General features: G+C 34.4%; 1 protein-coding gene across 9 annotated transcripts in view; it reads right to left on the reverse strand.

The window, feature by feature from the left end:
- Positions 1-17,944, reverse strand: part of LOC129756263 (MICAL-like protein 1) — a 105,777-nt gene that overhangs the window by 26,038 nt on the left and 61,795 nt on the right. For 8 of the 9 annotated variants that reach the window (XM_055753078.1, XM_055753074.1, XM_055753073.1 and 5 more), the window contains exon 3: positions 6,244-6,405. In XM_055753078.1, the coding sequence (XP_055609053.1) occupies positions 6,244-6,395 (152 nt within the window). In that variant the 5' untranslated portion in view covers positions 6,396-6,405. Of the gene's footprint in view, positions 1-6,243; positions 6,406-17,944 lie in introns of those variants that run through there. The other variant, XM_055753081.1, reaches the window with a different exon arrangement.

Below are 17,944 nucleotides of genomic sequence, written 5' to 3' on the forward strand. Positions count from 1 at the left end.
GAAGCCTAATAACTTTCTTATCTTAACTCTAATTGAAATGCAGTCTTCGGATGAAATATTTTTCTTAATTTAGGCTTCAAGAAAAACCGTTTTTGAAAGAAATCGGCCGACAGCAACCAAAGTTATTGATGAAAAACTGGTTTTTCATGTTTCTCCCGAACAAAATGTCTCGAAATCCCATACAAACTTCAGGCTTGTTGAGCGACCTCTTCCCGTGATCCGATCTGGCCCAAATTTGGCATGAGATCTTGTACCAGGACTAGGATCAATTTCAGCCTGCAGCGCATAACATTTTACAGGTTTTGAATTTCCCATACAAATTTGGGGCAGTCTAGTATGCACTAGCTATAAATTTTTTACAAGCCCAGAATCTTTAGTCACATGAGAAGTATACCGATAAATTGTTGTATTTTTGATACAATGATTGTTGAATAATTTTTTTCGAAAAATTGCATACGTTCTTCAGTTCTTCAGTCAGTTTTTGCATGGCCAAATAAAGTACGCACTCTTATGAACCTTAACAGATCGCTATTTCTCGGATTAGACAATTGCAGGGCTGGTAGCGGTTTGACAATGAAAAAGTAGTGACTTTAGTGACCAAAATTTGAAAAAAGTGACCAAATAGTGACTTCGAGGACCGAAAAAAGTGACAATACCAAAAATAAGGAAAGTCACCGATTGTCTCTCATGTTCAAAACATAAACTAAAAAAATTACTGATAAACAAAATTTTGGAAACATATTACAATGAATGTTTTTCGATACGTCAAGAAAGTAAGAAATAAATTAGTTTCAAGAGAATTTCTTAGCCAATTTAAAATTAAAAAAATCGGATTTCTAAAATAAATGTCCAATCTTGTACAAAACTTATCATGAATAGATGTTAGGAAAATGATAATAATTGTTGATTTTTATTCATCTCAATTTGGAATTCTTTTCCTCATTTTCAACAGGAAGTTTATGGAGAAATTCTGCTGTAATTTATAAATTTGAACAAAAAATATTTAATCACCATTTAAAATGTGAATTACCGATTACTGAATAAGAAATAAATTTTGAACAGAATATATTCAATGTTCGTAATTTGATAAAAAGAAGAATATATTTATAATTATTTTAAAAGTGCCAGTTATATAAGCCAGACATAAAACCTTTAATAAAGTAAAATCCTCCAGTTATCAAAAAAATTTAATTTAGAAGCTTAAATAATAACTTCATGTTCAACTACACTGACAAAGAAATTTTAGAAAATGAGTAATTACGTGAATGATAAAAACTTATGAAAATTAAAAATAATGAGTTCAAAACTTTTGTTATTAATATTGAAAGCACAAATCAAATACAAAGTTAGTTAACACTGCGCATTAAAATTTATTTTTAAAGTTGCTACTTAGAACAATTTTTCAAACTTTTTAGATCAATTTAAAAATCATGATCGAAACAAAAAAACATGATTTCATATAAAAAATATTAATAAAAAGTTTTCAAATTTTCAATCGCAGGTTTTTAAGCTTTAAATTACAAGCTCTGAGTATTTTGTCTCTTTTGATTAAAATATTGGGTCCTGAAAGAACAGAAGGTTGAAATTATGTTTTATTATTAAAAATTTGGAGTTAAAAGCTTATGGTTGAAGAACACGAAAATTCAAAATTTAAAAACAAGGAAACAATTGTTAAAAATATGTCTTAAAAAGTTATAAAGTTTGATTTAAAAAAATTCGGCAAGTTGATTAGAAACTGTACAATAAAATTCGGTAAATTTATTTGAAAGTTGAAAAAACAATATGGAAATAAAAAAGATTAGTTTTTAAAAACATTTCAGGAAGAATTTTTTCAATAAACATGTTTCACTATAACCATTTTGGTGCTTATTTTCTTAAATTATTGATTTGGTAAATAGTGTCCTAAACTAGAAATTTTGTCAAATTCAGCCGAACACATTTAGTTTTGGTGATAAAGAGTTTATTACTAGTAAAATCAAACATTGATAGATAAGAAAGTGTGTAAGATAGAAAAACATCAGAAAGCTAGATAGCAAGAAGTTCAAAAGAAATAAGATTAATTCCATTCACAAATAAAAGTAGCGTAGAAGAGAATTTCAAATTATTGATCACACTTGTCAAAAGTGTCTCCTGGTCATATCCTTCCACCCAAATCTCCAAGCCAAAATTATTTGCTAGGATGCATAGGTGACCTCGGTCCTAAGGCATGAATTATAAATCTTTCAATCCCTTTTCTCTCTTTCAATCTATCTATTGACTACTAGGACGTGGCCGGCGCCGTTATTGATGTTCAAAGAGAGAGCATCAGTTTTGGACATTGTGAATGTGCTGCCAATCCCAGACACCATTCATTTGACCTCTGATCAAAGCTGATGGCCTCGGTCAATCACGGAGTAGCAATCACTGGCGATGCGGAATTCGTTCTACTAGCCACGCTTGAAAACATGGAGTTCGAAATGCAAAAAAAAGAAGCAATAACCTGATCCAAGTAATTAAATATTATGTATTGAAAAAAACACCAATCAATTGTTGTCTCATAAGATTTTTTTTTGTTAAAATTAACCCTTTCCTTCCCATGGTAGCACAGGAGATCCACAACTTAGCACAGCTCGCACTTGAACTGGGCGCTTTGTATCAACACCATTTTTTCACCGGATGTGTAGATATGAGTGAAGAAACATTGCACGAAATTTGAAGAAATTCGGTTGGCTAGGTTTTGCTTGGCACACCAAAAGCTGCAAAAAAGTCGGATTTTTTTCGAATTTAAATCCAGTCGTCATTTGTTGTTCAATAACTTGACAAGTTTTTATAATTTCCCTCAAATAAAAATACTGACGTGCAGAAGGTTGCATATGCAAGCAGAATCAATTGAAGGTTTACTTAGATTTCTACTAAAACATATAAATTTGTGAGTAAGTAAAGTGGATCGCTAGTGATACACTGGGAACAAAACGTACTTTTCTTCTTGTGAAGCTTCTCATCAATACTCATGAAAATCTTTTCGTCAACAAAAAAAAAATCGCTTCAGGATAGTTATTTCATCTTCTTAAATGACCACATGTTTCCAAATATTTGTAAAAGTTCGTGATTTTCTCGAAAAACGACATGTTTTGTTTTCCTTGCGAAAAGTGTCATGGCGCCCATTGTTCAAGGCAAAAATGAAAATTTCAAATATTTCAATAAATAGACTTTCGATGGATGCGTGCACCAAAGAAGATTTTTATCAAATAGGATCATTTTAGTTTGTGATCAATGAAGTGATGAAATTCCATGTTTTTTTGCAATTATTTCCTGTTTTTCATTTGCACCCTATGTGTTGTTATCTTCCCAATGGAGCACATATGATCCACCTCAAAACCCAAATTTATCAAATGGATCATTAAAGTAGGCTTAAATTATGCATCTTTTGTTCTAGAACTTCAGCTGTAAATCAATATTTCTATTTTTGAAACGTGGAAAACCTCGTGGGAAGGAAAGGGTTAATGGAGAAGCATTTCGTATTCAATGGTTCAATGGCTCATCAATTCATATAAAACTTTTATTTTTTAAAATATGTTTTTGATTTGAGTTTTTATAAAAAAAAGCAGAAACTTCTCTAAAGATTTTTAATTATTTTCAAAAGTCATTAGCTGATAGAAATATTGCATACATATTTAGATTCGGGGAACCCAAATTAGTTGAAATTACCGTTTAAATTCATTGCACCTAAGAAAAATGTAAATTTTGTGGCCTTGTGTAAATTTTTAAAACCCTTTTTTAAGTATTTAGAAGAACAAAGAACACGAAATAAAATTGAGTGTGAAATTTTTTTTTAAGAATATTTCATATCAACATAACATTTGTTATGACATAAAAGATTTTTTTAATAAAAAAAATGGTTCGTTTCAATCTCAATCTTAGTTACATTTCTTAATAAAAACCCATTCTAAAGACGAGATGGGTTATTGTATATCAAGTTTTGAGTTCCAATACAAAAGGTTGATTGAACTAGAAATTAAAATCTACAATCAAAGTTAGTTTCAATTCATGAACGTCAAATAATGTCGTAGATCGAAATGTCTCAAGCCAAGGGTGATTTATGTTGAAATTCCGTCGGAGGCGAAAAAAAATTCTGACTGACTGATCAAGTAATTTACCGTTACTACCGTCAATATTAACACGCGCAATTCAAATTACTCTTTCATTGGTTTATTTTCGGTGAAAAAAGTGACTTTTGGTGATAAAAGTGATCATTTTTCGGAAAATAGTGACTTTAGTGACCAAATGATGAAAAAAGTGACTTTTTAGTGACTTACCCAAAAAACGTGACCAAGTCACTAAAAAGTGACTCGCTACCAGCCCTGCAATTGCGCCGTCTTCTCATAAGTTAAAAAGGATTCAATTCCCTGCAAAAGCTACCGGAACTGAAGGTTTTATTTTTTTGGGGGGCGATTGAATCCTATAAGATGGTGAAAAAGCAAGTTTCCTTCAGGGAGGTTTTTTGTTTCAAAGCAAAATTGCTTTTTTTTTTTTTTTTGTTTCGATTATAGTCGTTTTAACATCTTCATGTCATTCGCGACTTATATCAACGATGAAGTTGGCGGAAAAGTTATTGAGAAACTTATCCGGTACAACTGTGATCGATGTTTACTCTTGGGCTCGAACTCACGGACATCGGCTCAGGAAGCAACTGACTTGCCAACTGAGCTATATCACTAGCCCGTGCAAAATTGCTTGAAAATACGTTTCAAATGAACAAGGAATACGTTTCATAAGCAAAAGGCTAAAAACCGTAGGCAGAATTTTGCCGTTCGTTTGAATAACGTGCCGCTTTTAAGCCTACCTTTTTTCTGAAATACCTGCTGAATTATACGAGAAATGGCTAAGCTTTTACGATTCTCAACAAATACTGAAGCAGTCTGTCAATTTTGGAAGTTTGTGTGATGCTCTTCCGATTTAATTTGGAAAAAAGCAACGTGCGATTTCATTCTTTTTTGGACGGATGTTTGTATGGAAAATATCGTAAACAATATTTTTTGAGGTTTTTTTCACAAAACCCTAAATTTACCTACAAAAATATTTGCTATTGATAAAAACTTCACTCCTAATTTGTTTGGAAATAGGTTTTTTTTTAACAGAGCATAAAATAAGAAAAACAGGGTTTCAGAAACCACCTGAAAAAAAATGCATACTAATTTGATACATACATAAACTTTAAGCGAGTATATTATATTCGCTCGTTCATTAGAATCTCTTCTAAATTGAATATTTTCTATTTCCAATCAAAGCAGTAATGAAGTTTCTATCAATTTACTATATTTTAGGTGATGAATTTTGTAATTTTGAACGAAAAATCAAAAAAAAAAAAGATTACGATATCTTCCAAAAAAAAGAATGAAATCTTCTGTCGGACAAAGATGAACCTCATTTTCAAACCGGTCCCTTTTTTGAACGCGTCAATCGTTTTTGATGAAACTCGGGCAGATACTAGATAAACATTTTTACATCTTTTGGTCAAATTTCAAGTATTTTCAATGAAAATTGTCAAAAATCGAATTTGGTGAAGCAATCTCTAATTTCCCTTTTTCACGAGAATAGCTGTATTTTTTTCAGTCATAGCACATTCTTAAAAGTTTGTGGAGTGTTAGTTGGATAGTTGAACTAAATTTTGTGGAGATTTCATGAAAAAATATCAACACCGACAGAAATGGCAGCTGGTCAAAGTTGGAAGCGAGTGCACTGCTTCATGGTATATGGTGCCAGAACAGAAAAATTTCCGCGTCTTAGCTTAGCGACCGAAAAAAAAATCTTCTCGATAAAACACTCCTTACGGAACTCATTAGATTTTATTGCTTTGGATACACAATGGGCAACAAATGCATTGTCTGGTTCCAGACGTTTCAATTATTTCTTTGAATTAGAAATCAATCAGCTACGTGACGGTTTCTGTTGTATTTCAGTGCGTTCAATAGCAATTTGGGCATGTAGTGGGCCATTGAATGGACGATATAGGAATTGTCGAAAATATGACTTCAAGCTTGGTGGGGTAGGGGGGGGGGGGGGTCCAATCATTGACACGATGCTATGCAGTTGGTTTAAAACCATGTATGTTTTCCAGACCCCAGAGTATGATTTCATTTGACAGTTGTTTGGTAAATTTAAATGGAAATAGTCTTTATCATTCCAACTAGATCACATTCAGAATTCGCATTCTCTGACGATCTCAACTCAAGTGTCAGGAATTGAGAAACAGAGTATACTTACATCAGATCCGGTCGGAAGTTGTGAACAATCGCACAGAATGCAAGGCCGTCCCGCCAGGAGGTGCTCATGTTGGTGACCTGAACATCCTTATAGCCCTCGGTGACGCGGCGGCACCATAATTCTAAGGCCTTCGTTCCACGGCGTTCTGACATGCTAAGGTATCTGTAAGAGGAGGAAAAAAAGTCGTACAAACGAAACCGTTAGTATGGTATAGTGAGAGGCAACTTGCTTTATTATTATAAGATCTTATGCTTATTGAGCGCAGCACCGGTTATTGGAGACAAGTTTCGACTCGCACAGCTGGGTGCCCGTTTTTTTTATTTATTTATGTCCAATAATTGCACTGGGAAAACAGGGGGTCAGACAGCAGCAATGGCACCTGGTACGAGTTTAGTAGCAAATAAGACACGACATATTTGCATACAAGGTCGATATCAGATTCTTAGACACTCGGCGGCACATGGCTAGTGACTGGCCCATAAATCGTTGCATGCTCATAGCTTTTCTGTGTCAACCAACAACAAGTAGATATTGGCATTCTCGGAGTTCGACAAGCTTGAGCAGTTCCCATGTCAAATTCGTTATTAAGGATATTTTTTACCAATAGCTCAACCGTTCTAAGGTATCGTCATTAGCTGAAGTAGAAACAACATCGCAGCTGAAAACCTATCCCTCGTAGCTTATATCGATTCCACGAAAATAAATCAAATAATGCCTGTACATTTTCCTCGGGTTTTACAATCAGCATAAGTTCGACGCGTCTTGTATTAGAACATTCTGATGAATTCATACGTTTAATACCCAACTTAAATGGAATTCAAGGAATTCAGGGTGTACTAGCATCTAATTTTATCCTCGTATTATCTAGATTACAGTTATAAAAATCTATGAATTGTTAATCAACCTATCCAGGTAGAATAAAATCCGCACCAGAACACCTTTCCCGTGTTCCGCCTTAAACTAGAAATTTAGAAAATTGGTCAGCCAAAGCTAAAACCCCATCCAGGTTATTAAATATTATTTAAACGCTTCTACTGTTTGCTACGCTGCTCATGCATTAAACATAAATAAAACACGGCACTTCCATCTACCCAGCTGGTAGTAATTACATTCCGGCGAATTTCTTCAGTTGCCAACCATGCGGTACATGCGCCAAATTCCTCGGCGTCAATGATGGAACAACGAAATTAAACAACAATACCTTCATCCGAAAATGGCCATCTTGTAGGAGTTAGTTTCACTTGTGCCTAGAGTAAATTTTCTACTTGTTGTCGCGAGCTGACCATCATACCCGGTTTATTTGCGTTTATGGCTGGAAAGTTGATGTTTTGACAGCGTTGTTTTCTCTCTTAATTTGACGTACATATGAAGAATTTTATTTAAAATAGGTCGAAGTAATCACTGGATAGGATTTTAGGACTTGAAGAAAAAAAAAGACCGATCGAGTGCTTTAAGCACCTTTAAGGTTGAAAAATGAAATCACTGAATTCAGTGTTAAAAAGCGGCACTTTTTGGTACTGTTTCCAGCGTCGAAATATTCACTTTTCACAGAATAATTGTGATTTTTCAGAATTTTTTCACAGATCACAAAATATTGAAAGTTTTCACAGATTTTATAAATAGAATTTATGCATTTTGCACATACTTTTAATGTTATGAATTTTTAAATCACTATTTACCTCATATTTTAAATCAAATTCATAGAATACCTTTGCTATGTAAATTTAATTTTGAGATCAAATAACTTTTATGAAATTAATTTGCGGCTTTATCGGTGAGGGTTAAAGAGTTGAAATGAAAGACGGATAGAAGATCAGAAGAAAATTCTGAGGTGGTGAAAAGAGCGAAGAGCATTTGAAATAGAAGCTTGACCACATACTAAATTCTTTGTCCCGCACCAATAACTGTATTGAAGAAGTAGTACCCAATAGAGGAGACACTACGGCTAAATTTTTTGTCCGTTCGACACATGTGCATTCACATGGCGGTCGAACCATCCATAATTGATCGCCATTCCATCGGTCAATCACTATTTGTGGCGAAAATTCTCAGAAACGAAATCGACTGTTCCTGGATACTCTCCCGCTGTAATATTTATGCCCCAGAAAGAGCTCTGCGAAACCGTGACTGGCTTTCACTGGAATCGAGAAATACACGCATTGGCAGCAACGACCCCTTACGTTCCGCAAAAATCAGCTTCTTACGCCATTATGCTCTTTTTGACTTTAATGTCTCAACTGCAACATTTAAACGCTTGATCGAATCTAACATAAGTGACCAGTTAAGAAACAGCTAATTAGAAAACTCAAAATGTAAGTTTAGATAGACCTAGATTTAAGTAAACCATTAAGACACTTACGTCAGATGGTCTTTTATAAACAATAAACAATAAACAATAAACAATAAACAATAAACAATAAACAATAAACAATAAACAATAAACAATAAACAATAAACAATAAACAATAAACAATAAACAATAAACAATAAACAATAAACAATAAACAATAAACAATAAACAATAAACAATAAACAATAAACAATAAACAATAAACAATAAACAATAAACAATAAACAATAAACAATAAACAATAAACAATAAACAATAAACAATAAACAATAAACAATAAACAATAAACAATAAACAATAAACAATAAACAATAAACAATAAACAATAAACAATAAACAATAAACAATAAACAATAAACAATAAACAATAAACAATAAACAATAAACAATAAACAATAAACAATAAACAATAAACAATAAACAATAAACAATAAACAATAAACAATAAACAATAAACAATAAACAATAAACAATAAACAATAAACAATAAACAATAAACAATAAACAATAAACAATAAACAATAAACAATAAACAATAAACAATAAACAGTTAACTGTATCGAAAAACGTAGTGCCTCCTCTATTGGCTACTTCTTCTTCAAAACAGTTAATTGGTGCGGGACAAAGAATTTAGTATGTGGTCAAGCTTCTATTTCAAATGCTCTTCGCTCTTTTCACCACCTTAGAATTTTCTTCTGATCTTCTATCCGTCTTTCATTTCAACTCTTTAACCCTCATCGATAAAGCCGCAAATTAATTTCATAAAACAAATTCACGGTGATTTCTCTTTTTATGAGATCAAATAACAGAATTACAGATTTTTATTTGTCAAAAACACAGGCAACACAGGCAACCTTAGTGACAAATTCTGAAAAATTTCTTAAGGTTTAGAACTTTCAAATCTTGATTGTATAATTTTACGTGTTTGTCAGTCAAAATTTAAGTGATATGGTAATTTAAAAAAAAAAATTCAGGGAACGCTGTATCACTAAAACAGATATACTTTAACCGATATACACCACTTAACGAGAAAACGGGAGACACGAATAGCGCTATCTGGCGACAGAAATGGAATTTTTTTGGAGCTTTGTCAGAGGTGTCAGGTGTCCTGATTTTTAAAAATGTGTACTGTATTTCTGTATATTTTGTTTGATATTGAGGATTTAAAGCCTCTTGGGTTTATTCATCCCATACACACAGTCCCTAACAAACAGCAGTCCTGATTTTCGAAACACCGTCTTGATTTTTAAAAAACTCGTAAATTGACCTGATTTTTCAAAATTGGTCCTCAAGATATCTTGCATAGTCCTGATTTAAACAAAACATCTCAAAAAGAATCGAATTTGTCGTTACATCGAATGAATCTGCAACAAAATATTTAAACCCATTTAACGGATGGTAATCTTCGGTGTAGATGATATTAATTTGGTGTTTTTCGATACGTCTGCAGTCCAGCCAAAAAATACTGCCTATATAAAGGCGTTTACAGCACCTGTATTTCACCTATGTTTATGTAATCTAGTAGTGTCCTAAAAACACCAGATTTATTTTTCTTTGCGGTGGTGGTGTACTAATTTTTGACAAAACCACCTGGCACCTTTGTTGTACAATCGCAAAAGCTGTTAATTAGGCATGCCGTCCGAATAAATTTTCATCACTTTTTTCTATAATTTGCGTACAATGATTAAAACATTTTAAGTTCAAAATAGTTCTTTAGGGGTTAGTTTTCCTACTTTGGACCCTTTAAGCGGTGATATATAATCGTAGTTAATGGTCTTATCTGCAAGTTTCAATGAGAATTTTCATCCTTGGTTTTGTCGATTTTTTGATAGATTTACAAAGATATGGATGATCAAAATTTCCTACTTTGAACCTAATGTTCCTGTTTTGGTACTAGACTTGTACCCTTTGCCAGTAAAAAGATATATTTCTCAAAAAAAAAAATCTAATCAAATGTTTTATTATCAATATAAAATACCATTTTCAACGATTCAAATAAACCCCTCATTTTCTGTTATGAATATCTAAAGCTGTTTCTTCATTTGCACATTTTTCAGCAGCATAGTAGTAAGAATGACTTTTGTGTTCACTTGTAATTTGTTTACCTAAAGCTGACAAAAAATGATCTAAATGCTCAATATAGGTTTTTGATTATGCACTTATGAAAATTTGCCCAGTAATAATTTAAGGTCTAGAAATAGAACATCATGGCCGGAAGTGTCCTATTTTTGGACGCTTTACCCATTTTTTGGGTTTTCCAATGATGTTAAAGATTTTAGAAAAAATAGATAGTATAGTTCATATTTATCACAGCAATGGTAGTTTTCCTTTAAAATTAGGCTCACCCTGTTAAATAATGTGATTTATTTTTAATCTCTCTGATTTCTCGGAATGCTTCCCACTGATTGAGCTGCCTGTTTTACCACTAAAAAGAAAGTACTTTTTTGAAACGTTGAAAATTTTATTAGAATTACATTAACAACATTAATAACAATATCAAATTACACAATAAAGAAGGAAATTGATTTCTAACATCATTTCCCTACTTATAACTTTCACACGAACTCAAAAAATCAAAAATTTTAATGATAAAATAAATCAATCAAATTACAATGGATGTTTTGAATCAATGATGTTTTTGGTCAGTCATTGATAAATTTTTCATAATGATGTTCCTTACTCTGAACTAGAAATTTGCTTCAAAATAATATCTTAACAGTCCATTTTTTTTCAAATTTAAAATATGTTAATATTTCCAAAACACAGATTTAAAAATAAATCTTAATTCGGATAATGTCCAATAAATAAATGTCAGATCAGGTAGAAAATTAACCATGATTGATTGTTATTAAAATGATAATAATTGATATTTCATTACTCATCTCAATTTACATTTCTTATCTTCATTTTCAACTCAAGCGTTGATGTAATTTTAATATGAAAAAAAAAAATAAACCGCGAATTGAAATGTGAATTTTTGATAAGGAAAAAAAAATAAAGGTTTATGTTTTAAAACACAAAAATTCAGAATTGAAAAACATAGACAAACTAATTAAAAAATTCTATTAAAAGTTATCTTTACTTTAAAATTTGGTTAATTGATTAAAAAAATGGAAAAAAACTGTACTGTGAAATTTGACAAATTCATTTAAAAATTGAAAAAAAATATTAAGATGAAAAGGGTATTTTAATAAAGGATTTTTTTCAATAATCACGTCTTACCATTATTTAACTTATTTAAGAAATTTTATTGATAACTCAAAAGAGAAGCATTTTGGTGCACATGTTTGATGATTAATTTGGTAGATTAAACCTTACATTAGAGAAAAAAAAACTAGTTCTGATTTCTTTTATAGAACTTCATTCAATTAAAAAATAATATTTTGACAATAATGATGATGCATGGCTTTAAAAAGTAAAATTCGACAGTTTTTGAAAATTTGGAAAGATATCATAAAATTATTTTTGACATTGTTGCATAAAGGTATAATACAATTGGTTCAAACTTCTTTAAAAATTCGTTAAATAGGAAAAGTAAACAAATAGAAAATTGCTATAACTTTTTTCGCGGAACTCTAAATTAGACTTTAAGTCTTGAAGAAAATTGTTTAATCATTTAAAACTTTTATTTCAAAATGTTTTTTGGCTTTCTTACAGAAAGGCATAGGGAACGGTCAGTTGGGGATATCATTAATTAAGGGTCCAAGACCCCACTTTATAGGTACCAATCGATTCAGCTCGACGAGTTACGATGATGTCCGGGAATTTGTATGTTCCATAAAAACGTTCTTAACACATTAACTCCTATTCTAGGTTTCACGATTTTGATGAATTTAGTATCAAAAAATTGGATTTTTTTTCTTGTAGGACCTATCTCAAAACCAAAAAAAAACAAAATTGTTTAAAATTTTTCTATTCCATAGAACATATCATGCTTACGTTGGCTCCAAAAAAGGTAGCCATTTGCTCAGCAGCAGTAGCCAGCAATCGCTAAATTAATTACAAAGGCGATCAAAAATTTGACAAAAATTTCAAAAAACAGCAGAGAATCGATCCCACGCCATCTAGCATGAGAGTTTAGGAGGTTAACCCCTTGACCACTAGTGAGCGTCGAGATATGTGGCTCTCAAACTTTAACAGTTTGAATTATTTGGATTATAAATGAACTCGTTGAAAATAAGTTCGTTTATCCTCCAAAAAACGTACTGGGCACCTTTTTTTTATATTGAGTTTAGTAATTTTTGCTATCGATTTTCTTTAATCATAATCTTTTTTATAGATTAATAATAAATAATTCAGAAATAAGGAATCCATTATTGTGTCATTTATTTCCAAAGATAATTGACACTCTGTAAGAAAGCCTCCAATCCACTGATAAGTGTATTAAATCGGGTTTTTTTTGTTGTTTTCAAGTTTTGTCAAAAAATATCCTGAATTTCCTTAAAAGATCTTAACCTATTTTGAAAAGTTATTTCAATAACAGTTGAACGCTGATAGAAAGATTGCATATTTAGATTCAGAGCACTCAAATTAGACTAAATTACTTTTTTAAGTTTATTAACCTTGGAAAAATGAAGATTTTGTGGTCTTGTGTAATTTATCAAAACCTATCTGATGTTGAACAAGAACAAGAAATACAAAATTAAATTAAGACTGAAATTGGTTTCTTGAAGAATATTTCATATCAGCATAACATTTTTAATGACTTAAACGATTTTATAAAATGGAAATTTAAGTAATAAGTTAGAGGATATTAGATTTAAGATTTGTTTTTTGCTAATTCTGTTGATCATTGTGCCTGTTGCATGGTTTACAACTTTTCGATGTATAAAATAAGTATTCGATAAATTAATTTTAAAGTTCAAATGGTTCGTTCCAAACTCAGTTCTTGTTTAGTTACAATTCTTTATAAAAATCCATTTTATTTATTTATTTATTTAAGTCTTTGACTGCTGCCATACAGACCGAATATTAAAATTAACTTATGTTTAAATTAAAACTATGTTAAAACTAGGGAACGTTACGTATTGCACATTTAAACATTGATTTGGATACATTGAAGTCAAACAAGTGTGAAACATCGTTGAAGACTTGACAACATCGATTCAGCGGGTGGTTTTGTCCAAAAACTGTTCTGTTTCTAGGAAGCCAAAGGGTGGTTTGATTACGCAAACGGCGGGCTGGGGCGTGCAAACTCAAGCTTTGGAGCAATTGTGGACAGTCTATAGCGTTTGTCAGGATGTCGTATACAAACATTCGCTGCAAATATGTTCTTCTTTGGCCAAGGGACGGTATAGACAAAAGAGCACACCTTTGTGGGTAGGGTGGTAGCCTTACAGGGTCTCTCCATGGCAGTTGACGCAACGCATAACGAAGAAATTTTCTCTGAATTCGTTCGATTCGTTCGATATGGACAGAGTGGTAGGGTGCCCAAACTGGTGCCGCATACTCCAAGACACTTCGCACCAAAGAGCAGAACACTGTCTTGAGAGCGTATGGATCCTCAAAGCTCAAAGTATTTCGTCGCAGGAATCCAAACAGAGCGAAGGCTTTAGCTGTTGTTGTTGCGATATGCTGATTAAACGAGAGTTTCTGATCAAAGGTTACTCCAAGATCCTTAATTGTGACAACTCTTTCGAGCGGAGTGTCACCAAAAGCGTAATCGAAGACCAAAGAATTTCTGGTTCTAAAAAAGCTGATGCACTTGCACTTATCAGCGTTTACTTCCATTCCATGTTTTCCACACCATGCGAGAAGTCTGTTAATGTCTTCTTGGAGGGCAGCGCAGTCCACTCTTGAGTCAACGATCCGGTAGATTTTCAAATCATCTGCGAACAGTAGTTTTGGCGATTGAAGGACGGTTGCTAAGTCGTTTATGAAAATCACGAAAATAAGTGGTCCTAAGTGACTACCTTGCGGGACACCAGACGGCATAGTAAACATAGTGGAGTGAACTCCACGGATATTTACGAAGCCTTGACGATTAAGCAGGTAAGAGTGCAACCATTTGCTTACCCATTCAGGGAAACCATAGCGTTTTATTTTCTCCATCACGACCATATGAGGTACTTTGTCGAAGGCCTTGGCAAAGTCGACGTATATTGAGTCCACTTGCAGTTTTTTATCAGTTGCAGTATGCAAGTCACTGGCATAGCACATCAAGTTGGTCAACGTTGATCTCTTCCGGGTAAAACCGTGCTGGACTTCGGCAAGTATCGGAGTAGCTGCTGAATAGAGCCTTTCGTACATCAAAACTTCAAGCACCTTTGAAAAACAGCAGAGGATTGAAATTGGCCGGTAGTTCTCCACACGATGCGCATTCCCAGACTTATGAATCGGCGATATAGAAGCGGTTTTCCAATGGCTAGGAAAAACACCTTCTGAGATTGATCGGTTGAAAATTAAACGAAGCGGTGTTGCAAGAGATACAGCTAATCTCGAAACCAATGACGATGGAATGCCATCTGGACCTGGACCTTTCGATGGATCGAGCGAACTGAGTACGTTTAACACTTCCTGATCGGTAAATAGAGGTTGTGGGAGCCTGACGTCGTAGTTCGGTAGAGTTCCAAAATAGGTATCAGCGCAATCAGGATTAGACGAGCTATAAACACTGCTGAAGAATTCCGAAAATAAATCAGCGGATTCCCTGATGCTACTCGAGATGCGTCCATGAAACGATACAGAAAATGGAATCGTATTTTTGAGGCGGCGGCTGTTCATAAATTTCCAAAAACTCGATGGATCTTGCTTTACGTTGCGTTCGATGTTTAAAATGTATTGTTTAAAGGCAGTGTTACGCAGGGTTGAGTACTCAACTTCTAAACCAGATAGGATAGTCTTGTTATGATCAGATTTATCCTTGAAGTAACGATTCCGGGCTTTCCGAACTAAGTTGCGGCTTCTACGAAGTTCTGAGTTCCACCAAGGGAACTTAAACGGCTTATGTCGGTTTGGTCGTCTGGGAGGGGTGCACTCACGAAGTATACCCCAAAGGTGGTCATAGAATATGGAAAGAGCACTGTCGATATCCAGATTGGCAAAAGTAGAGATCCAATTTGTTTCTGCTAACGATTCTATCGCACGATCGGTATCACAGTGCATAAAATCTAATTCACAAGATACGGGGTGAACTATTTCCATACTGCATGCTCCGTAAGGATTGTCAATTAATAAAATTGAAGGGTGATGATGTCGATCAGTTTTTAAAATGGCGTGTGGTGGGTTTACAATTTCTGCAAGATCTGGTCTATTCAAGAATATTAAGTCGAGAATTCTGCCATTAGCGTTAACGAGAGAGCACATCTGAGCTAAACCAGATGCAATAGTGCACTCAATTACAGCCAGCTCCTGTTCAGTTGAGGCGTTTACCGGCAGGAGACTATTAGTATCCTCGTCAAAACTCCAGTTTAAGTTCGGTAGGTTATAATCCCCGGCTACGACGATAATATCTTGACTGGTTGCCGAACTCGTTAATCGATCAATTGCTGACATATGGGACGAATATAGAGTAGTTTCGCTATTAGGTCTAAAGTAAACGCAGCACAAGTAGACGAAACGGCATTGATCCTTGATTCGCACAACGATTTGCTCTAAATGATCACATTCAGGTACTGCTACAGAGACTGCATCGATGCCATGCCTTACTGCAATCAATACGCCTCCACCTCGTCTCAGCTGACTTGTGTTCGAATTTCTATCATTGCGGTAAATACTGTAGTTCAAAGCTAATTCAGAGCTTGCTATGTCATCTTTCAACCAAGTTTCTGTGATCATGACAATGTCGTATTCACATGAGGACAGTGCGAGTAGAAATTGATTGGTTTTTGTACGCATACCACCTGCATTCTGATAGTATACGGTTAATTGATGGCTAACGATAGAGCGATTTTGCAAAGATGAGTTAGCGGATGTTGCAGGAGGAGGTGGTACTGATGAAGGCAAGGTAGTGACGGCGGATTCTAATTCGGCAAAGTGACGGTTGTCAGCGTTCAGTTGACCATTCAAATTGGCGTCGCAAAGGGTGTCTGTTGGTTCGGTTTGAAATCGAGTCGTGGCTGCTTCGGAATGGGTAAAAAACTCTCAGGCGAATTATCGACAAACTGCCGGAAACGGATTCCTGCTGGCCAAGTTTCGGATGACAACGCCTTGTCCTTCAAATCGAGCGAAACACCAACTTTGAACGATACAAACGAAAGCGTGCTGACTTCTCTGCCCCTAGGAACCAACTTTTTGAGCTGGACTTCATCAGTTCCAAGTTGAGAACGAACGAATTGCAGAACACTATCATCGGGCGCGTTAGGAAGAATGCCAGAAAGATACAACCAAAATGACGGAGGTGTTGAATAAAGATTGTTGTTGGTGGCGATTTCATTATTGGCTGCACCGGTACCTACAGCACATAACAATTTTTTTTGTCGTTCAGTAAAGTTGTCCACAACTATGTTTTTTTCACGGCGACGCTTAAGATGGGCAGATGAAACAACGGCTGAACTCACAGATGACCTATTTTTCGGATTGAGGATTGGAGTTGCGCAAACGTTCACCGGAAGAGGATTTGCTCGGAGTTCATTTCGAACTTCTTGAAGAATACTCTCACGGATCTCATTTTTAAGAGATTCTTTCAAGGAGTCGAGCAGGGTGTTATTTGCAACGTTTGTTGATACTAAAGCGTTGGAAAAGCGGGCTTTAGATACCATCATTTTACAGCTTTGGCACATCCACACAAGATGTCCATTCTTGCGAAGGTCTGCGCGAGAATTATCGTGTATACCAGAGCATTTTACACAGACAACGATGGAACAAAAAACTCCACATTGAACGAACTCACCGTCGAAAGTCATGGCACACTTTCCGCAAATATTCGCCATTTTGAAAAGGTATTACTTTTCCAGTATGATAGTTACCCAATGTGACGTTCAGATGGCGTTGCTATGTGACTTTTCGACGTAGCCTCTGCTAGCGGTCGGACGAAATGACGTTTCCTTGCCCTCGTTGGCTTGAGCGAGAAGAAAGTTTGTTGTTGTTCTGTCGATGAATCCTCGAAGGCGGGTGCGAGACGGAAGATGTTGATGTTTTTGTTGGTAGATCGGTGGTCGAATAAAAACAGCAAAGCGAAAATGGTTCTTTATTGATCCGAAATCGCTTTCCGTGCGAGCTGGGGGTTTTTGGTTATTGTGCGGGTTCGTTCGGTGCTGGTTTTCCTGGTGATATGGTTCTCGAATCGGATCTTATCGGATTTCACCAAGAAAATTCGTGTGGAATCGGAGCAGTTGAATATGCTTTGTATACACTTAGCAGAGTTGCCAGAAAAAAAAAAAAAAAAAAAAAAAAAAAAGACGAAGTTAAGGG

This window comes from Uranotaenia lowii, chromosome 3 (genome assembly GCF_029784155.1).
Source record: "Uranotaenia lowii strain MFRU-FL chromosome 3, ASM2978415v1, whole genome shotgun sequence".
Classification (NCBI taxonomy): domain Eukaryota; kingdom Metazoa; phylum Arthropoda; class Insecta; order Diptera; family Culicidae; genus Uranotaenia; species Uranotaenia lowii.